General features: G+C 43.1%; 1 protein-coding gene across 4 annotated transcripts in view; it reads left to right on the top strand.

Annotated features, from left to right (window-relative positions):
• st3gal1 (ST3 beta-galactoside alpha-2,3-sialyltransferase 1) overlaps positions 1–22,196 on the top strand; it is a 72,203-nt gene extending 50,007 nt beyond the window's left edge. For 3 of the 4 annotated variants that reach the window (XM_031903269.1, XM_012964403.3, XM_031903270.1), the window contains exons 3-8: positions 4,360–4,919; positions 7,766–7,959; positions 12,476–12,655; positions 17,730–17,775; positions 20,364–20,483; positions 20,864–22,196. In XM_031903269.1, coding sequence (XP_031759129.1) covers positions 4,626–4,919; positions 7,766–7,959; positions 12,476–12,655; positions 17,730–17,775; positions 20,364–20,483; positions 20,864–21,037 — 1,008 coding nt within the window. In that variant the 5' untranslated portion in view covers positions 4,360–4,625 and the 3' untranslated portion in view covers positions 21,038–22,196. 4 annotated transcript variants of the gene reach the window in all.
• The last annotated feature ends 1,125 nt before the right edge of the window (positions 22,197–23,321 follow it).

Here is a 23,321-nt window from a genome sequence, read left to right as displayed (position 1 = left end):
TCCCCAACCAGTGGCTCGGGGGCAACATGTTGCTCACCAACCCCTTTTGATGTTGTTCCCACTTACCTCAAAGTAGGTGCCATTTTTACATTTCTGGCTTGGAGACAAGTTTTGGAAGCCCAGAGACAGTTTTACCCCAAGCAGAGCCCCCTGCAGGCCAGCAGTCCCCATGGGGAACTTTTTTTATGCTTGTGTGGCTCCCCAACACTTTACATCTGAGTGTCACTCATGAATAAAAAAGGTTGGGGATCCCTACAATAGAGGAATCTCCTTTGCAGTAGTCCAGAAGGCTTAGCTCAAGCAAAGTACTAGTGGCTGATAGATAAAGCATGTGGTACTTTAGCATTAAAGGGAAAGTAACACAAAAAAATGGATTCTACCTTGTGTTGCTTTTTTATTGTTTTACATTAATATTTGCAGCATCTTTAAAGGAGATAGAAAGGTAAAATCACTGGGGGGTGCCAAAATGTTAGGCCCCTCACCCCAGTGAGTGTAATCACTTACCTTATATCCACGGGTGGGTGCTCCTGTTAGTAGAAAACTACACCAGCCCGGGGTAACTGCGAGCAAGCAATCCTCTTCCTTCTCTCATCTATCTTCGGGATCCCTGGAGCAGCAACTCGGGGTATATGGTAAGTGATTACACTCACTGCGGGGGATTCCTTATCCGGAAACCCATTATCCAGAAAGCTCTGAATTACGGAAAGCCTGTCTCCCATAGACTCCATTATAAGCAAATAATTCACAATTTTAAAACTGATTTCCTTTTTCTCTGTAATAATAAAACAGTACCTGTACTTGATCCCAACTAAGATATAATTACCCCTTATTGGGGGCAGAACAGCCCTATTGGGTTTATTTAATGGTTAAATGATTCCCTTTTCTCTGTAATAATAAAACAGTACCTGTACTTGATCCCAACTAAGATATAATTACCCCTTATTGGGGCAGAACAGCCCTATTGGGTTTATTTAATGGTTAAATGATTCCCTTTTCTCTGTAATAATAAAACAGTACCTGTACTTGATCCCAACTAAGATATAATTACCCCTTATTGGGGGCAGAACAGCCCTATTGGGTTTATTTCATGGTTAAATGATTCCCTTTTCTCTGTAATAATAAAACAGTACCTGTACTTGATCCCAACTAAGATATAATTACCCCTTATTGGGGGCAGAACAGCCCTATTGGGTTTATTTCATGGTTAAATGATTCCCTTTTCTCTGTAATAATAAAACAGTACCTGTACTTGATCCCAACTAAGATATAATTACCCCTTATTGGGGCAGAACAGCCCTATTGGGTTTATTTAATGGTTAAATGATTCCCTTTTCTCTGTAATAATAAAACAGTACCTGTACTTGATCCCAACTAAGATATAATTACCCCTTATTGGGGCAGAACAGCCCTATTGGGTTTATTTCATGGTTAAATGATTCCCTTTTCTCTGTAATAATAAAACAGTACCTGTACTTGATCCCAACTAAAATATAATTACCTATTAAAGGGTATGGAGATCCAAGTTACGGAAAGACCCCTTATCCAGAATACCCCTGGTCCCGAGCATTCTGGATAACGGGTCCTATACCTGTATTATAAAACAGCATACAATGATGAATGAGTATCTTACAGTCACATGACATTTCCAGGATTGCGCCCCCTGCCTGCGCTATAGATGTATTGCAGAAATGTACAGTGGGGCTTATATACCAGTAGCGCTGTATAAATATACTTACATACGGTACATTCTCTGATTTTGCCCGGGTTTAACTGCTTTCTGTCTTTAAAAATATCAGATTATCCACCTACTGAGGTCTGAAACGTATTTCTGTTCCAATAACTGTGAAAAATAAGTGGAAAAAAAAAATAAAATGGGCTTGTTGGTTTAAGCCTCTAATAGGATTACGGTGGGTCGGAGAAGGAAACTGCATGAAGTGCAAGAGAAGCTTTAGCTATTTACCTCCCCGCTATTCAGACAATAGTAAATGCGGCTGGGTAGATAAATGGAACTGGGGGGAAACAATTCCCGGCCGGCTGTAAAGTCATTTTGTGTTTTCTGCAGAAAGTGAATCAGGAAATCACACCGGGGATCAAAGTGAAGCCAAAAAACAACACATTTTTGCTTTCGGGGTTTATGCCCCTGGGCATCCCGATTGGTGGCTTTAACCCTTTCAGTTGTGCCGGTGTCTGGCCTATAGGGGCTACGAAATACAACATAATAGGGCAGTCTCCCTCATCTTTAAATTAACTTTAAGAGGCCGATTTACTAATCCACGAACAGATCGAAAGCGGCCGAATGCGTTTTTTTCGTAATGATCGGTATTTTGCGATTTTTTCGTTGCCGTTGCGACTTTTTCGCAAATTGTTGCGACTTTTCCGTAGCCATTACTAGAGATGTAGCGGAAATTTGCGAACTTTTGGCGATGTTCGCCATTTTGGGTTTGCCGCGTTTTTTTTTGCGCTGCGTTTTTTCGCCTCGTTTTTTTCCGCCTCGTTTTTTTCCGCCGCGTTTTTTCGCTTCGGTTTTTCGCCTTTGCGTATACATAGGAATAGCTTGCGGTTTTTTTTTTGCCGTTATTTTTTGGCGGTTTTTTTGGCGTTTTTTTTTGCGGTTTTTTTTTTTTGCGGTTTTTTTTCAGAGAAATTTTTGCTTGACCCCCCTCCTGCATGTCACTGTCCAGGTCGTGGCACCCTTTAAATAACTTTAAAATCAGTTTTCTGGCCAGAAATGGCTTTTCTAGGTTTTAAAGTTCGCCTTCCCATTGAAGTCTATGGGGTTCGCAAAGTTCGCGAATATTCGCGAGTTTTGCCGAAAGTCCGCAAACGGGTCCGCGGGTCTCATTCCAACCACTGCCTGGTTACTAAGGAAAACAAGACCCTAGCAACCTCATAGCTTCTAAAATACCAAACTGGAGAGCTGCTAAAGAAAAAGCGAAATAACTGAAAAAACCACAAGAAATAAAAAATAAAAAAAACAATTGCAAATTGTCTCAGACAACAAATCCAAAATATTTCAGTTTCTCATTCCAACCACTGCCTGGTTACTAAGGTAAACAAGACCCTAGCAACCCAATAGCTTCTAAAATACCAAACTGGAGAGCTGCTAAAGAAAAAGTGAAATAACTGAAAAAAAACACAAGAAATAAAAAAAAAAACAATTGCAAATTGTCTCAGACAACAAATCCAACATATTTCAGTTTCTCATTCCAACCACTGCCTGGTTACTAAGGTAAACAAGACCCTAGCAACCCGATAGCTTCTAAAATACCAAACCGGAGAGCTGCTAAAGAAATAGTGAAATAACTGAAAAACCACAAGAAATAAAAAATGCAAACCAATTGCAAATTGTCTCAGACAATATATATATAGGGAGTATAGTCCCTTCTTGATATGAAGGATATATTTAGGGTTCCGTCTATTCCCCTAACACACTAAGTTAGTATTTATTCTACCCACTGGTCACAGTGATTTTAGTGCAAAGATGTGCATTTCAGGGGGGGGTTCCTTGAATACAGCTGACAGGCTACACAGCCGCATTCAAGCAATTGAGCGAATTTTTCCGGCAAGCATGGATTTGCATCGAATTTCCGCATTCCGCCATTGGCAAAAAAAATTTGCCATGTAAAAATTTACCGCAGCAAATCGCCCGCATCATAATGAACACGGTGGTGTCAAATTGGGCACGGTATCATCAAAATGGTTGCCATCAAAAAAAAGACACTGAAGACAAAAAAGTTGCACGACAAATGCGTTTTGTGGATTTTTCCGCTGTTTTGGGAATTTTCTTGACGTTTTGCGAATGTTACGGCGAAGCGAAACGGGACAGATTCACTCATCATTTTAAGGGCAGCGTCGGTGGGCACCGGCGACCCAGACCTGATGCCTGTTGCCACTCCCCCCAGCTGCAGGTGTCCTCCCGTGACGCGTTTCACTTATGAGCGTGGAAGGGGGTTAAGGGGGCGTGGGGGGGGGATGGAGCGTGGTGGGGGAAGCGGCTGGAGGGGGCCACCTTGGAGCCCCGGTGGGACCTGCTCCCCCCAGTCCAACCCTGTTTAAGGGGGAGAAAATTGGGTAATGTAACTTGGGCATATAAAAGCTTGTGAGTTTCTATAGAAGTCAATAGAAGTCAGTGGGAGTCCTAGCCAAAGTCCAGCCGTATTTTCAATTTGATATATTCAAGTTTTAGTCGAGTTTATTAACTCAAAAATTCGAGGTACTGGAGTTTTTTTAATCACACGACTTTACCACATTAATAAATAAACTAGGATTTGATTTGCAAGTTTATTGGATTTAGAAAAAACGAACTTGAATTGCTAAATAAGCCCATAGAAATCTAACCGTTTTCCATTTTCTTTCCAGGTGTCGAGAAATTTGAAACAAATTTATAAGAACTTAGAAAAAACAATCTTCGGCCCCCACGTCGGATCAAGAATTCCATCGCAGAACGGGGGAAAAAAAAAATGAATTGAAAAATTGTAGCTACTGCAGCCATGAGGAAGCCGATCAGACTGAGAAAAAGACAATTATAGCTAAATAACCGTCGGCTCAGTCGGGGGCGGCGACCATTGTGGCTTCGCGGTTACATCTGACTTGGAATTGCGTCTCTGGCGGAGGATTTAGACTAAATGATGGCGTTTCGGCGCTTTAAGAATGCCAAGATATTTGTGGCTGTGTGTTTCGTTGTGCTCTTCATCATGACTTACATGACTTACACTGACAACTCCAAGGCCACTTCGCTGTACAAGTTCCGGGAGCAGCTGTGGAGGTTTATGAGCCCCAGGAGGCAATGCGGCTGCGATACCTGCGTCGCGGAGCCGGAAGCTTCCACCTGGTTTGACGAGAGGTTTAATCTGTCCGTCTTGCCGCTACTGAGCAAACAGAATAACGTCATACCGGATACTGTGTACAAGTGGTGGTTGGTATGTTGGGCTAATAATCTCTATACACTAACTAGGTTATGGTAAGCTCTTAGTTAGCTCCAGTTGCCCCAGGGACTGGTCCGATTGCCATCTTGGAGTCAGGAAGGAATTTTTTCCCCTCTGGGGCAAATTAGAGAGGCTTCAGATGGGTTTTTTTGCCTTCCTCTGGATCAACTGGCAGTTAGGCAGGTTATATATAGGCATTATGGTTGAACGTGATGGACGTGTGTCTTTTTTCAACCTAACTTACTATGTTACTATGTAAATCCATCAGTTCTTTGATTCGGGAGAATCCAACCCATAATTTGTATATTTGCCGATTTGGGTCCTTCAGGTCGGACTGGGGGGCTGCAGGGCCCACCGGAGCTGCTGTCCCAGGGGCCCTGCACCTCTTAAGGTGCCCCCACTGGCCACGCCCCCCTAACCCTGCCCCTATGGGCCCCTGCCCAACATCCTGCCCTCACCGTGCATGAAACAGTCAGGGGAGGACAATGGCAGCAGGGGGAGCGGCAACAGGGTCGGGTCTGGGCGGCTGGGGCCCACCGGGTATTTTCCCTGTGTCCCGGCAGCCCAGTCAATCAGTGCTTCAGACTGATTCTGCAGCTTATCTGCCTGGTTATGGCCCCCCCCCGATGGGCCTACCTGACTGATACCTGACCTAAAATTGGCCAGGTCTTGATTGGGCAGATTTGATTTAATGTCGGATCGGGGAACACATTGGCCCGTTGATGCGGTCCCCAATCCGACGGCGCCTATGCCAAACGATTGAATTGTCCCGACATCGCCCACCTTTAGGTGGCCATCAGGAGAAGATCCACTTGCTTGGCGACTTCACCAAACGAGCAAATCTTCTAGTGTATGGCCCCCTTTATTTCTACCAAACCTCTCCCACACTTTACAAAAAATCAAAAAGAAAAAAATTCAAAAAAGAAGAATCACATTTTATTTGAAAACCATATTAAAAACATACGAACCTCAAAATACGCCGCCTTGCATGTTTCGTACCCCAACGGCAGTTCTGCCTATGACCCATGTACCATTGGGGTACGAAACACGTAAGACGGCGTATTTTGGGGTTCGTATGGTTTTAATATGGTTTTCAAATAAAATATGATTCTTTTTTGAATTTATTTCTTTCTGATTTTTTGTAAAGTGTGGGATACGTTTGGTAAATTGCTTGACTTGCCCTTTAATCCTGGATTCTGTGCATCCCAACTCCAAAGTTTCGCTGTCTAATCTTTTTTTTTCAGCTGAGATTTACTATATTCCCTGCAAAAAAAAAAAAAAAAATTTAATAGGATGAGTAGTTCAATAGTACTCAGATAAAATGAAATGCCGGCGCCGTACCATAAAACACACAAATTGCCCGGGCTGCGTATTAGCCTGTCTGAAAACAATTATTTATTGTTGATAAATGGAATTTGTTGGCCCCATATAAATTGATTTCTCCTTTCACCATTGCACAGAGCATTCTGTACTTTACTGTACTTCCCACTGCCTGCTATAAGCGCCTATAAATGTCTATGGATATAACATCAATGTAACCCTGTGTATTTATACATATTAGCACTGACACCTGCGGTTTATCAGCTCTGTATTAAATTGAAAGTAAAAGTATAGAATTAATTAGGTTTTAAAAAAAAATTGCTTTTACACCTGATTAAAATGGTTTCTCTGTAATAATAAAACAGTACCTGTACTTGATCCCAACTAAGATATAATTACCCCTTATTGGGGGCAGAACAGCCCTATTGGGTTTATTTCATGGTTAAATGATTCCCTTTTCTCTGTAATAATAAAACAGTACCTGTACTTGATCCCAACTAAGATATAATTACCCCTTATTGGGGCAGAACAGCCCTATTGGGTTTATTTCATGGTTAAATGATTCCCTTTTCTCTGTAATAATAAAACAGTACCTGTACTTGATCCCAACTAAGATATAATTACCCCTTATTGGGGCAGAACAGCCCTATTGGGTTTATTTCATGGTTAAATTACTTTTTAGTAGACTTAAGGTATGGAGACCCAAATTATGCAAAGATCCCTTATCTGGAAAACACCAGATCCTGAGCATTCTGCATAACAGGTCCCATAACTGTATAACCAGAAGTGTCTCAACACCTGCCTGTGCAACATCTCATTCCCAAACCAAGGGGTATAACTGCCCCTGCCCTTCTGGGAAGGTTCCCACTAGATGCTGGAACACTGTTGCTGGGAGTCTCTTCCATTCAGCCCCAGAGTATTAGTGAGCTTGGGCACTGATGTTGGGGTTTAGGCCTGGCTCACAGTTGGGGTTCCAATTCTCCTTACAGTGTCCAGTTGGGTTGAGGTCAGGGCTCTGTACAGTCAAGTTCTTCCGCTCCTATCTTGGCAAACCCATTCTGTATGGACTTTTTTTTGTACAGGGGCTGAAAAAGCAAATAGCCTTCAACAAATTTTTGCCACAAAGTAGGAAGGACAGAATTGTCAGAGAGGTCCTTATACCCCGTATCCTTAGGATGTGCTTTCAATGTCAACAGGGGTCCCTAATCCAAACCATGAAAAAAGCCTCAGACCATTGATTCTCCTCCACCAAACTTTACCACTGGCATTAAGCATTCAGGTAGGTGGCATCTGTCCAACTGTCCAACCTAGACTATTTGTGTCAAACTGCCAGATGCTGCAATGCCATGTATCCAGAGGATTCATTTCCTCTGCTCCAAAGTCCAATATTGGTGATCTTTACACCAATGGCCAAACTCTCTGCAAATAGAACCAAGAATTTTCCAATTGAGGACATTCAGAGAAATACAGCAGAAATACAGAGAATGTGTTGGTTACTGGCGATTTTCTTTCCCAAACAGACTCTGCAGGGCGAGACGAAACCCAAGGACATTTATGAAGTAATGGAAGAATTATTTGAAGTCATTCCGGGAGATTTGGATTTGATGGACCAGGGCCCGTACCGCTGTAGAACCTGTGCCGTGGTGGGAAACTCGGGAAATCTGAAGAGCTCCAACTATGGGCCGGAGATTGACGAACATGACTTTGTCTTGAGGTGAGAAATTAGCTCCACGTAATGGTCTATTGGATTATTAAAGGGGAAATGACACGGCTCTGAGAAATCTAATAGCTTTAAAAACAAGAGAAAGCAGAAATCAATCCAGCAAGTCCAATAGATAAGTGTTAAGAACACAATTTAGAAAATGATAAAAGTTTTACTTTGTTACATTTTAAAAGAAGAAAAAACAATCCAGAAAGTTTATTTCATCCATTTCCCATCTTCTTTGATTTTTGAATAAATAATCTAGAAAATGTAATCAGTCGTTTTCACTTTTTGAAATATTCAAAAAGAAAAAAAAAGTCTAGGAAATGTAATAAATCAGTTGATATTCTTTAACGAGGGAGGCCCATTTATCCGCATTCTTATTTTCATGGTTGTGGAGGTTTTTGAACCACGACTTGACCCATTTCCCTGAATGTCAGACAATTCTTTTTGACGCAAGAGATGAGAGACAGTTCTTTTTGGTGCGAGAGATGAGAGACAATTCTTTTTTATGCGAGAGACAATTCTTTTTGGCGCGAGAGATGAGAGACAATTCTTTTTGGTGCAAGAGATGAGAGACAATTCTTTTTGGCGCGAGAGATGAGAGACAATTCTTTTTGGCGCAAGAGATGAGAGACAATTCTTTTTGGCGCAAGAGATGAGAGACAATTCTTTTTTATGCGAGAGACAATTCTTTTTGGCGCGAGAGATGAGAGACAATTCTTTTTTATGCGAGAGACAATTCTTTTTGGCACGAGAGATGAGAGACAATTCTTTTTGGCACAAGAGACAATTCTTTTTGACGCAAGAGATGAGAGACAATTCTTTTTCACGCAAGAGATGAGAGACAATTCTTTTTCACGCAAGAGATGAGAGACAATTCTTTTTGATGCGAGAGACAATTCTTTTTGGCGCAAGAGACAATTCTTTTTGGCGCAAGAGATGAGAGACAATTCTTTTTGGCGCGAGAGACAATTCTTTTTGGCGCAAGAGATGAGAGACAATTCTTTTTGACGCAAGAGATGAGAGACAATTCTTTTTGGCGCAAGAGAGGAGACAATTCTTTTTGGCGCAAGAGACAATTCTTTTTGACGCAAGAGATGAGAGACAATTCTTTTTGACGCAAGAGATGAGAGACAATTCTTTTTGGCGCGAGAGACAATTCTTTTTGACGCAAGAGATGAGAGACAATTCTTTTTGACGCAAGAGATGAGAGACAATTCTTTTTGACGCAAGAGATGAGAGACAATTCTTTTTGGCGCGAGAGACAATTCTTTTTGACGCAAGAGATGAGAGACAATTCTTTTAATGAGAGACAATTCTTTTTGGCACGAGAGATGAGAGACAATTCTTTTTGGCGCGAGAGACAATTCTTTTTGACGCAAGAGATGAGAGACAATTCTTTTTGACGCAAGAGATGAGAGACAATTCTTTTTGACGCAAGAGATGAGAGACAATTCTTTTAATGAGAGACAATTCTTTTTGGCACGAGAGACAATTCTTTTGATGAGAGACAATTCTTTTTGACGCAAGAGATGAGAGACAATTCTTTTTGGCGCGAGAGACAATTCTTTTTGACGCAAGAGATGAGAGACAATTCTTTTTGGCGCGAGAGACAATTCTTTTTGACGCAAGAGATGAGAGACAATTCTTTTTGGTGCGAGAGACAATTCTTTTTGACACAAGAGATGAGAGACAATTCTTTTGTTGAGAGACAATTCTTTTTGGCGCAAAAGACAATTCTTTTGATGAGAGACGATTCTTTTTGGCACCAGACAATTCTTTCGATGAGAGAGACAATTCTTTTTGACGCGCAACAATTCTTTTGACACAGGCATCAACTTTTGGACGCGTGCCAAATTTTTCTGCGGTCACTCGTGGAAATCAATTCCTGGCAAATTTGTTCGCCCATCATTAATCACTATAGAAAAATTCACCTACTTTCTATTCACCCATTGATAAATATCAAAGAATCCCATAGGAATTAATAAAACGTGGGTGAGTTTTTATGTATTGAGCTTTAAATTCACATTTTAATAAATCTGCCCCTAAATTTGAATCAGAAAAAGAAAAAACTGGCCCCTTAGTGTGACTGTTTTGCTAAAAGACGATTTCTGATCTCTGGCAAATCTCAGACGTGTTTTCTTTGCACACAGTCGCACACATACAATATTTGCTCTATAAATGATGCAGATAATATTGTTTGGCTTCACTGTCAGTCAGATGAATTCCCTGCTCGGGAGACTCGGGAATGTATAATTCCATAGAATAAAATCATTCCTGTATTGAGGAATTCAATAACCAGAACAATTGACAGAATTGTTAGTGTCGGCACTTGGAAGGCCCCAAGTTGCCCCCCACGCCAAACAAGGCAATCTCTTCTTTAAGAATAAATAAACTCTGATTTGGATCCTGAGTCACCGGAATAAAATGAGCCCAGGGATGTGTCGAAAATAAACACCATCCTGTATGAATACACAGCTTTTATTTGATGAAAAAACAACCTCATTAAACTGCCTCCTCAGAACAACCCCCCCCCCCCCACATGGGCAGCGGAGATGCCAACGCCCGACAACAATCAAAATGCCCTCATAGAAATCTGGCAGAACTCAAGCCATGGTGACAAAAAAATCAGGTTTTAGTTCTTAAAAAGGGGCTTATTTCATATTGAAAACCCAAAAATGTAATAATAAGCAGCTTTCCAAAGCACATCCCTTATCCGGAAACCCATTATACAGAAAGTTCCAAATTACGGGAAGGCTGTCTCCCATAGACGCCATTATAAGCAAATAATTCTAATTTTTAAAAATTATTTACTTTTTTCTGTAATAATAAAACAGTACCTGTACTTGATCCCAACTAAGATATAATTACCCCTTATTGGGGCAGAACAGCCCTATTGGGTTTATTTAATGGTTAAATGATTCCCTTTTCTCTGTAATAATAAAACAGTACCTGTACTTGATCCCAACTAAGATATAATTACCCCTTATTGGGGCAGAACAGCCCTATTGGGTTTATTTCATGGTTAAATGATTCTCTTTTCTCTGTAATAATAAAACAGTACCTGTACTTGATCCCAACTAAGATATAATTACCCCTTATTGGGGCAGAACAGCCCTATTGGGTTTATTTCATGGTTAAATGATTCCCTTTTCTCTGTAATAATAAAACAGTACCTGTACTTGATCCCAACTAAGATATAATTACCCCTTATTGGGGCAGAACAGCCCTATTGGGTTTATTTCATGGTTAAATGATTCCCTTTTCTCTGTAATAATAAAACAGTACCTGTACTTGATCCCAACTAAGATATAATTACCCCTTATTGGGGGCAGAACAGCCCTATTGGGTTTATTTAATGGTTAAATGATTCCCTTTTCTCTGTAATAATAAAACAGTACCTGTACTTGATCCCAACTAAGATATAATTACCCCTTATTGGGGGCAGAACAGCCCTATTGGGTTTATTTCATGGTTAAATGATTCCCTTTTCTCTGTAATAATAAAACAGTACCTGTACTTGATCCCAACTAAGATATAATTACCCCTTATTGGGGGCAGAACAGCTCTATTGGGTTTATTTCATGGTTAAATGATTCCCTTTTCTCTGTAATAATAAAACAGTACCTGTACTTGATCCCAACTAAGATATAATTACCCCTTATTGGGGCAGAACAGCCCTATTGGGTTTATTTCATGGTTAAATGATTCCCTTTTTCTCTGTAATAATAAAACAGTACCTGTACTTGATCCCAACTAAGATATAATTACCCCTTATTGGGGGCAGAACAGCCCTATTGGGTTTATTCAATATTTAAATGATTTTTAGCAGACCTAAATTGTGGAGATCCAAATTACAGAAAGATCCCTTATCCGGAAAACCCCAGGTCCCGAGCATTCTGGATAACAGGTCCCATACCTGTACCTTAATTATACAATTTCAGTGGTTTAAAAATGATATGGAATTGGGACTGAATGCCATTTTTGTACCAGTAGCCAGTGCCCTAAAGAGCACTTTGGGTAGTTTTACATTATGTTGTATTGGGGGGGGTTATTTGTCCCCCTTTTAGAGGAGAAGGAAAGGTAAAACTCACTGGGGGTGCCAAAAGTTAGACACTAGGGAAGTGCGGGTTGGGTTTACCCTTGGGTCGGATGGGTTCGGGCTGTCCTATAGACATGTGCCTAACATTTTGGCACCGCCCCCCCCCCCCCCCCCCCCCCCCAGTGATTTTTACCTTTCCTTCTCCTTTAATATATACATGTGTTGAGACTGTTATGGAATCATACAAAACAATTCTGTTTATAAATACATTGGGGCCCTATTCATCCAGAGCCGCGGTAGTGACGCTCACTGCTTCCATGGACGTTTCCCTCAGCCTTGGGATTGGCTATTTGCAAAGCCTCAAAAAGTTCCCATCAGTTGATATAGTAACGGCAATTTGTTGCCTAAATCCCATTATTTAAACATAATGTCAATGAGAAAACCATGGATATGAATGACTCCCTCTCTCTTATTGGCGCTCAGGATGAACCACGCCCCGACGGCGCGTTTTGAGAAAGACGTTGGAGGTAAAACCACTCACCACTTTGTGTATCCTGAGAGCGTCAGAGACCTGCAGGCCAATGTCAGTATGATCCTTATCCCTTTCAAGACTCTAGACCTGCAGTGGTTAGCCAGCGCGCTCACTCATGGGACTATCAACCGGTAAGTTCAGTTTCTGTATCTGTTCTGCTGTGAATACCCACAGGCTGTATTGCTTTGAGGTTGTGTCATATAAAGAAGTCTATGAAGCTCTTGGGCAGACCTGGGGCCTTGAATAAACCCTTGGATCCTGCTCTGGGTCAACAGAAATTGTGCCTTATTATGAGTCCAATGCTTAGCAGAGCAGCAACAAAGGCTGAAGTACTATACAAAAACAAAGGCAGAACTAAGGAACCCAAATAATCCAATACCAAACCAGAAAACAAAAATTAGTTGGAGTATGTAGAGAATCTGGAGTGATTTCATTTAAACCAAAAGGTTGAACCCAATGGACAGGCTGGGGTCATAAGCAGACCTATGATAACTAGATAAGGAGGAGTAACCAGTCAGTTAATCAAACAGGACAAGGAGTATCAGGGTCCAAATAGGAAATTGAAAGCAGAGACAGGACTGGGGCGGCAACCAACTCTGAGCCACCAGGAGCCCAGGGCAACACAGAACCCTAAGTAACAGTGTAGGAAGAGAAATAGAGATAATGAACCAGACCCAAACCTTATGTATGTATGTATGTATGTATGTATGTATGCCTACAGGGGGCTAACAGAACCAAATGTATGCCTACAGGTGGCTAACAGAACCATATGTATGCCTACAGGTGGCTAACAGAACCATATGTATGCCTACAGGGGGCTAACAGAACCATATGTATGCCTACAGGTGGCTAACAGAACCAAATGTATGCCTACAGGGGGCTAACAGAACCATACGTATGCCTACAGATGGCTAACAGAACCATACGTATGCCTACAGATGGCTAACAGAACCATACGTATGCCTACAGATGGCTAACAGAACCATACGTATGCCTACAGATGGCTAACAGAACCATACGTATGCCTACAGGGGGCTAACAGAACCAAATGTATGCCTACAGGGGGCTAACAGAACCAAATGTATGCCTACAGGGGGCTAACAGAACCAAATGTATGCCTACAGGTGGCTAACAGAACCATATGTATGCCTACAGGGGGCTAACAGAACCATATGTGTGCCTACAGGGGGCTAAAAGAACCATATGTATGCCTACAGGTGGCTAACAGAACCATACGTATGCCTACAGGGGGCTAACAGAACCATATGTATGCCTACAGGGGGCTAACAGAACCATATGTATGCCTACAGGGGGCTAACAGAACCATATCTATGCCTACAGGGGGCTAACAGAACCATATGTATGCCTACAGGGGGCTAACAGAACCATATGTGTGCCTACAGGGGGCTAACAGAACCATATGTGTGCCTACAGGGGGCTAACAGAACCATATCTATGCCTACAGGGGGCTAACAGAACCATATGTATGCCTACAGGGGGCTAACAGAACCATATGTGTGCCTACAGGGGGCTAACAGAACCATATGTGTGCCTACAGGGGGCTAACAGAACCATATGTATGCCTACAGGGGGCTAACAGAACCATATCTATGCCTACAGGGGGCTAACAGAACCATATGTATGCCTACAGGTGGCTAACAGAACCATATCTATGCCTACAGGGGGCTAACAGAACCAAATATATGCCTACAGGGGGCTAACAGAACCATACGTATGCCTACAGGGGGCTAACAGAACCATACATATGCCTACAGGGGGCTAACAGAACCATATCTATGCCTACAGGGGGCTAACAGAACCATATGTATGCCTACAGGGGGCTAACAGAACCATATGTATGCCTACAGGGGGCTAACAGAACCATATGTATGCCTACAGGGGGCTAACAGAACCATATGTATGCCTACAGGGGGCTAACAGAACCATACATATGCCTACAGGGGGCTAACAGAACCATATCTATGCCTACAGCCATACGAGCGCCATTAGTAGCCTGAGCGCCATTAGTAGCCTGAGCGCCATTAGTAGCCTGAGCGCCATTAGTAGCCTGAGCGCCGTTAGTAGCCTGAGCGCCGTTAGTAGCCTGAGCGCCGTTAGTAGCCTGAGCGCCATTAGTAGCCTGAGCGCCATTAGTAGCCTGAGCGCCATTAGTAGCCTGAGCGCCATTAGTAGCCTGAGCGCCATTTGTAGCCTGAGCGCCATTAGTAGCCTGAGCACCATTAGTAGGCTGAGCACCGTTTGTAGCCTGAGCACCGTTAGTAGCCTGAGCGCCGTTAGTAGCCTGAGCGCCGTTAGTAGCCTGAGCGCCATTAGTAGCCTGAGCGCCATTTGTAGCCTGAGCACCATTAGTAGCCTGAGCACCATTAGTAGCCTGAGCGCCACACTAACATGTTCAGTAAGTAAAGATCCTATGAGGTTAAACCCTTAAGCTCATCAGAGCCAATAAGGATGTGTTCAGTGCAAACATTTGCTCTATAAACTGATACCCTATGAGTAACAATGAGCAAATAAAGGCTAACTCCGACCCTGATTGCACTTATTACGCCACTCGGCAGGAAGTGGCCCCTCCTACTCCTTGTGGAATTCACTCGAAAAAGTTAATCTGCAAATATGAGCTTTGTTGGGAAATGTCGTCAGCTTGGCACCAGTACCAGAACCCTGCCCGGCCCAATGTTCCCTTTACTTGTTGTTAATCCCAGAATCCTTCTCTCCAGACTCCGCTAGATAATAGATTTTATTTAGAGCTTTTAAAACAAAGGTTCAGATCCCAGAATCAGCTTTTCCCCGGTGCCACTTTCACTGCTCAGGTTCCGACAGAGGCGCATTGTGTTTGGCTTATAAAATAAACTAATATTAGTTACACTTTAATCCCATTCAGATGCAGCATTTTCTTTTTGGGAAATTCCTCCCAAAGGAAACTGACTCTTACCTATAACTAAAGGCAAAGCTCGCTGTGTGCAGAGAATATTTTAGGGCTCAGTAATAAAATAAAGTGAAGCAAACCATACAGGGATCCCTTGCACCCAAACTATGGATTTTTAATGCAGACAGTTGGCAGATCGAAGCAACTAACATTGCCAGTGGTTCCAGTGGTTCCAAGGGGGGCACTTGTGCCACTAGCTCTGATCTCTTTGGCCTCTGCCTTTGTGCACCTATACATTTGATTGGGAGCTGCCATATTGCTTGATTGGGCTAAGAATTTTACGCTGGTGATTCTGTTTATGACCACTAGATGGTGATGTGTACAAGTAGCATTTCAGTTGAGCAGTGCAGCAGTTTCCATGCATGTGTATATGTGTAAGCAGAGATTTTTCACTAGTCACGTGGATTGGCAGCCCCCCAAGACCCCACTTTTTATAGTTAAATTGAATTTTTCCCCCTGCCATTTAAAATGGTATAAACCCTAGAAAAGCTGTGAGTGTGATTGGGGGCATGGCCAGGGGTGTATCTATAATAATAACTAAATATATATTGGAGCTACTAAAGAATCCCTGTAGCAACCCCCACTTACCCTGCTCAAAAGCACCCCAGTATAAGAAGGGCAGGGGAAAGGGGCCTGTTACCAGGTAGTAATTATAAGCCCCCGTGTTGCTAGGGAGAAGGATACATAAGTCAGCGTATATTTATTCCCCATGAAATATCATATTTATTTATTGCTTTAGTTAAAACCAGTAAGTTCCAGTCAGAATGTGTGGGCGGGGCCTCATTAAATTGACTTGTTAGTGTCAGAGTGACGTCACAATGGGTGCCGAACACCGGGTGCATATTGGGAGATACCATCTGCAGCTCCCGGGGTGCGGCCAAGGCTATTTATCATTTCATTGCGCAACACCATGTACAGAAGTAAACTGCCTCTATTCCTAGAAACACAACGCTCTTCATTTACAATTTGCAGTTAAAGGGGAACTAAACCTAACAGTGATCAGTGGCTCATTTACGTTTTATAAAGGCACATTCCTGCAGGTCTGGGATTCTTTCTCCCCTTAGCACAGGACAAAGGAACTGCCCTTTATAGGGCCATGTAGAAACAGTTCCCTGGGGCCCTTCAGCAGGTATGAATATATAGTTGTAATGTGCATCCGCTATATTAGGGTTAGTTTGCCTTTACGCAACAGCATTTTAGGGCCACTTTCCTTTTAAACAATTCCCTCAGCATTGGAATTAATGATTTTATCCAGCACTGGCTTATAGCACCCCTCCCTAGCCAACACTGCTACAGGCCTATGTGTATGTATATACTCTATAACTTTATTTATTGGGGTCGGGTCCCTTTATTTTATTACACAGAAGGCTTTGTTACACTCTATGTGACTCCCCCCCGGAGTCATGGAAATGTTTCACGGCCTTTGTATCACTTGAGTGATTATTTTTGTTTTTCTCAGTTCATAATGAACAGAATTAGTAGCAAGTAGTTCTCTGTCTCCCCCTAGGGCAAAATGAGTGTCATTGCAACAAGTTGACAAAATCTTTTAAACATGAGACAGAGACACTCAATAGTTTGGGGTTTAACGGAGTTTAGAGTGAAAGGTGAAGCCTTTAAAGCTGGAAATACTTACTCCTTGCCGGGGGCCAAGGTTCGATTCCAGACAGGGCGCTATTTGCAAGTACAGCGCTGCGTACATAAGTAGCGCTTTATAAATAAAAATATACATACATACATACAAGGAGTGTGTATGTTCCTTTTGTTCCTGAGTGGGTTTCTTCTAGGTATTGTGGTTTCCTCCTATAATCCAAAAATATACAGGCAGGTTAATTTGATTGTAAGCTCCTCTGGGGCAGGGAATGATGTATAATTAACTGCTGGGGGTTACTCAGGGTCGGACTGGGACCCCAGGGACCCCCCAGAAACCTTAGACCAGGGGCCCACTCTCCAAACTTTTTTCATCCACTCAGTATCTATATTTTCCTAGTTTTTTCATCTTTACATACTATAATCTATCTTTATATATATTTAGTTGCTTTGTTCCCATAGAAAAATAAGTAATGACAATGAATTAGGCCAAATGGGTAGAAGCAGGAGGGCCCACTGACCCCTGGGGGAATTTTCCTGGTATCCCCGTGGGCCAGTCCGACACTGGGGCTACTAGCCCGGTGCCAATCCGCATTGTGCTATAATGGTTTAACACATGGGAATATCGGGTGATCAATTTCATTGTATTTAGTTTCTCTATTTCTTCTCCACAGAACGTATGTTCAAGTCCCACGTAAAATCCGCGTCTCCAAGGACAAGGTAAGGAGGCAACGGTTCATTTCTTCCTCCGCCTCTCGTTGTATCCTTGTTGCTATAAATCGTGAACTGAAAGGGGCAGTAAAGCACTGCATTCTCTAACCTGCACTTATTGGATGCCACAAAGAGTAGGGCCCTTTAGGGACGCCACTTTGGAGGGTTACAATGCCAGAGGCAGACCGCGGGGTCAGGGTTTATGCCCAGGGTCGGACTAGGGGGTGCAGGGTCCACCGGGGTGCCCCCGTCGGCCACATCCCCCGCACCCCCTAACCTCCCCCCCCGCTAAACCTCCCTTACCCCCCCCCGCAGGGGCCCCCGCCAAGCCTCCCTTACTCCCCCCCCCGCAGGGGCCCCCCCGCCAAGCCTCCCTTACCCCCCCCGCAGGGGCCCCTGCTGAACCTCCCTAACCCCCTGCAGGGTCCCCCACCCAACGTGCTTCCCTGAGCACATGTAAGTTTAACACACCAGGGGAGGAACGGTTGGCCCCCGGGGCCCACCGGGTTTTTTCCCAGTCCGACCCTGTTTATGCCTGTTGATCACTGAGTGACTTTTCTAGGGGGTGCAAAGTGCCTAGTAAGTGCCTTAAGATCAATTCTTCTGTATCTTATGGGCTTATTTACATATACAGCACTGCTGCCTGGAGAGGACAGCGTATGGTTCAGCAATGAGAGAAGAAAATCAGATTAGATAAACATGATGGCAGTATCTCTTTAAATGCTCCGGGAAGGGCAGAAGGATTGTGGCAAGACTTGTGGCGCTCACATGAATGTCAGTGATGGCCACGTTAGGGTAGCGCTCTGGGCATAATGACAGGGGATTAGTGATGAGTAGCGATGAGCGAATCTGTCCCTTTTGGCTTCAGGTGAAAAATCTGCAAAACTGCTGAAACTGCTACTAAGCAACTTTTTTGACGTGACTGCAATTTATTTGAGTAAAGGTCCCCATACACAGGCCGATTCTAGCTGCCGATATTGGTTCCTTAGACAGATTCGGTAGCTTATCGGCCCGTGTATGGGCACTACCGACGGGCCTGCCCAACCAATATCTGGCCTGAATTTGGCCAGATATCGTTTGGGCAGGTTAAAAAATTTAGTCGAATCGGGGACCGTATTGGCTCGTTGATACAGTCCCCCAGCTGACTGCGCCTATTACCGGTGTTCTAATTCGATCGGTTGGCCCCAGGATCAAACAACCGAATTAGCCTGAATTCACCTGATATTGCCCACCCGTAGGCACAGCGATATCGGGGGATTCCATGCCTTTTTGCAGCGGTTCCATGCCTGGCAAAGAGTTTTGCTCATCACTACTGGGGATCATACGACCGTCACACTTCCCAGTCAGCTGCCAAAATTCTGCCTGGGGCTTCATCCAAGGACGGCAGCTTAGTCTGTCTGCGCAACTATCCCAGCAGATAACATAAATACAAGTCAGATGGTGCCGAGCTCCCTATAAACAACCCCAACTCCCTCAGAGGAGCATAAAGCCAGTTAGACCGGGGCCATAAACCTGCTCATAGATCCGAGGATACACGGGCATTTACTGCCCTGCTGCCAGGCTGCTGTTTTATGTATGAGGCTGTAAGCTCTTGGGTACAGAAGTCCTTATCATTCTGCCTCATCTGTTTATTTTAACCTAAGGGCCAGGGCATGGCTAATATGTACCGTATAGACTTCCTTCTCTGTATACTTCTATATATTTACATATAGGAGCTGCCATGTTGCTTCCCTTAAACAGTACAGTGGGAGAATAGAGATTATTTTGTGGCCAGAACTTTCCATCTATGTATTTATACATATTGGTAAATAAAAATAGAAAATAAATAGCATGGTTCTGCTGTTGCTTCCATGTTTCAACTGAGATAACCAGCATGGCAGATCCCACTCATATGTATGAAATGGGACATAGAGATGGTAACGGCCTGTGCACAGAATAAACTATAGACAAGGGTGGGTAAAAACATGGCAGTTTGCTTCTAAATGTTGCACTTTATACAGAGGTACAGATACAGCCAGCAAGTTTTCACATTTTGTCTCCCCTTGTCCAGACACCATTTATGAGTGTTACATTCTGCCTCTAGATGGTGCTAGAGTGCAAAGACTTGCCAGCAAAATACAATAGATCCAATACACAATAAAACACAATAAAATAAACATCAAAACACAATAGAACACAATAAAGCACATAGACCATGCGCCACCTGGTGGTGAATTTTGGTATTTTTCCCACTGTGTTAACTGGAAAAGACATAACCCAACAACATGGTAAAGGAACATGGCTGCATCTGTACATAAGTCTTATAGACAGCCAGGTTCCCAAGTCTCCCCCACCCTAGGGCAGGGTTCCCAAAGTCCTGAAATGGCAACATTTCCCATGTAGCTAACTCTTACCTGGCCAGGTGGGAGCGCCCAAAAGCTTTGAACCACCTGATAAATCCCCCCTTTATCTCTATTCCTCTCAGTTGCAGAAGATTAGATTGTAAGCCTTGCAGCAATCTCTGTGTGCATGCCATTTGCAGGTTCCTCTATGTGGTTCTAGACCTAATGTCCATCTGCATGGTACTGTGTCACTAACAGGAGATTTTTATGTTCTAGGTTCTGGTATATAGTCCGGAGCTGATGAAGTACGTGTACGATAAGTGGCTACTGAATCATGGCCGATACCCCTCCACGGGCCTCCTGGCTGTCATATTTGCCCTTCATGTCTGTGATAAGGTACAAACTCAACCAGTTTTTATATGGAGATTTTACTTTTAAAGGAGAACTAAAGCCAGGAATGTTATAGCTCATATTTTGGGTATCAGTACCAGCTTATGGCCACCACCGACTTTTAGAAGGGAAGGTCTCTGTCCACGGGAGTTCCCCTCTTTCTTTCGGCTAATACCCAGCAGCTGTCACTTACCTGGTCCAACTCTGAAGACCTAGATCATTACTATTTTAGCGCTGCTGAACTTCTGGGCTGGGACGGTAAAGTCTTTAGTTTTCCTTTATATTAACATTTAGGACATTATAGATGGACCTGTTCTAAGTAGCTCTTCAACTGGTCCCCATAACCCCAACATAATAATAAATGTAAATATTTCTTCCCTATGTAGGTGGATTTATACGGCTTTGGAGCCGACAGCAAGGGCCATTGGCACCACTACTGGGAAAACAATGCATCGGCCGGGGCTTTTCGCCTAACGGGAGTCCACGATGGGGATTTCGAAGCCAGCATTTTGGCAAATCTTACCTCCATCAACAAAGTACTTATGTTCAGAGGCAGATGACCCTACAGAAATGCTGTTGGTGGAAACAGGCATGGACCTCTTTATGGAGACTTGAATGTGATTGGCTGCATTCTAAAGGTCGATGAAAAGACATCCCTGACGAAAAAGTTCTCAATGGACGATATCTCTACCCTAAGCAGATCTGAGAGAGAACATACTCCGAGATCAGCAGTTACCTACGGACCATAGAAACCAGCAATAACGCTCAACATATCATTATGTACAGTCAACTCAACTGTGGCCTCAGCTACAAAATGGCCTCCTCCTTCTTTCTCCTGTAGGGAATTGTTCAACGTGTTTGAAGATGAGTGCTGGTCATGTCCTTTCTGTCCTCTAGTCTTGGGTACAGAATAATGAAGTTTTAGGGAGGCTTAGCCTCCACAAACATAGACAAACTCCTATATATTTCTAAAGAGCCTTCAGTTAGGAGCCTCTCCAGATAAATCAAAAATCACCCACCTACAATGCCTCCGATTAACTTGTAGAAAGACGATAGAGGGTTTGTTGCCCCCTACAATATAATTTCCAATGGAGGTCTTCTAGCGGCTGTGGACAACGTTCTAAGGCCACCACCCTTGAACCACTACTTTCTCAGTAACTTGGCACAATTTAGTTTTGAGTATTTTTGCGCTGCATCTGGGATTTGTTTCCTTATTTTTTAACTTGGATAAAAAAAGTATTTTTTTTTAGAAGACTTGTTCCAAATGGAATAACAATGGTAACATTTCATCATCATCATCCATCCTTGAGCCATTTCAAGTTCAGCCGGAGCCTCGGACGTTGGGCTCCGAGTTTATTTATATTGTAGAACTTTCTTCAGTCAGGTTCACTTTAGGGCCATGTAGAACGTAATGGATTTCCGCATTTGGTTGCCCCGAACACTGGAACCCGCTCAACAGAACCGACTTACACATTTCTTGGACGTAGATCTTTCTATTGTTGGATATTTTTCCATGCGCGCATGCTGAATGGACTGTTAGTCTCCAAAACTGACTACGTTTCGATTGTATTTTTGTATCCAGGTGATTATTTATTTTTAGGAAAGCTTTCAAATTCTCACAAGTTCTAACCTGATGTATTTATTGTAGGGGCCCAAGCCGAAAGGGACGCCTTTTATTTTAGTTTTGGTATAAATAAATGAAGAACTGTGATTTTTCAAGTTGGAGGTCATGAAATATTTCTTTGCAAGTATCAAAGCATCATATGGTTCCACTAATGTCACTTTATGTCATCGCCTTGTTTGGGCCATCTGGTGTATCTACTCTTCAAGGCAAGGTAGAACTTGGCTGGAGTTACTGTTTGCAGAGGCTAAGTTGGGGGCAGGAAGGAGTTATATTTACAAACAGAATTGTGGCTTGGCTAAAATGCTGTTATTTGTGTATACGGCAGTGTTCAATAGTTTGGAGCTCCTCAAATTTGGCCCAACATCCGAATGACTGAATGATACCAATCATTTCGGTCCTATACGCAACCTACGGACGGCAGATTGGTCAAGAATTGGCAATTAACATGACCATTTAGAACGCCCAGATTAAGAGAGACTGTTTCTGTTCTAATCAAAGTTTTGGTCGTTAGTGCTTAATGAGGACTGTACGTTTTATATATTAGGTGAACATGGGTTAGTGGCAATTCCACCACCGCCACTTTAAGGTTGCATTGGGGTTGAGCTGGAATAGGCCAGGGTCGGACTGGGATGACAGGGGCCCACCAGAAAACCCTAGACCAGGGGCCCACTCCAAACTATTTTTTATTCACTCTTCACTCAACCTCTATATTTTCCTAGTCTTTTATCTTTACATACTATAATCTATTCTTCTTAATATTTAGTTGTTCCCATAGAGCAGTGATCCCCAACCAGTAGCTTGTGAGTAACATGTTGCTCCCCAACCCCTTGGATGTTGCTCCCAGTGGCCTCAAAGTAAGTGTCGTTTTTGAATTTCTGGCTTGGAGGCAAGTGTTGATTGCATAATACCCAGTGTAAAGCCAAACAGAGCCTTCTATAGGCTGCCAGTCCACATAGGGGCTACCAAATAGCCAATTATAGCTCTTATTTGCACCCCCAGGTGCAACTTTTTTCATGCTTGTGTTGCTCTACAACATGTTTTCCATTTGAATGTGGTTCACGGGTATAAAAGGTTGGGGATCCCTGCCATAGAGAAATAGGGAATGACCATAAATTAGGCCAAATGGTAAGAGGGAGGAGGGCCCACTGACACCTGGGTCCGCCGGGACTTTTCCTGGTATCCCTGAGGGCCAGTCCAGCACGGACTACAGCTCCCAGGAT

The sequence above is a fragment of the Xenopus tropicalis genome, chromosome 6 (assembly GCF_000004195.4).
Source record: "Xenopus tropicalis strain Nigerian chromosome 6, UCB_Xtro_10.0, whole genome shotgun sequence".
In the NCBI taxonomy this organism is placed as follows: domain Eukaryota; kingdom Metazoa; phylum Chordata; class Amphibia; order Anura; family Pipidae; genus Xenopus; species Xenopus tropicalis.
This window is presented reverse-complemented; position numbering and strand designations above follow the sequence as displayed.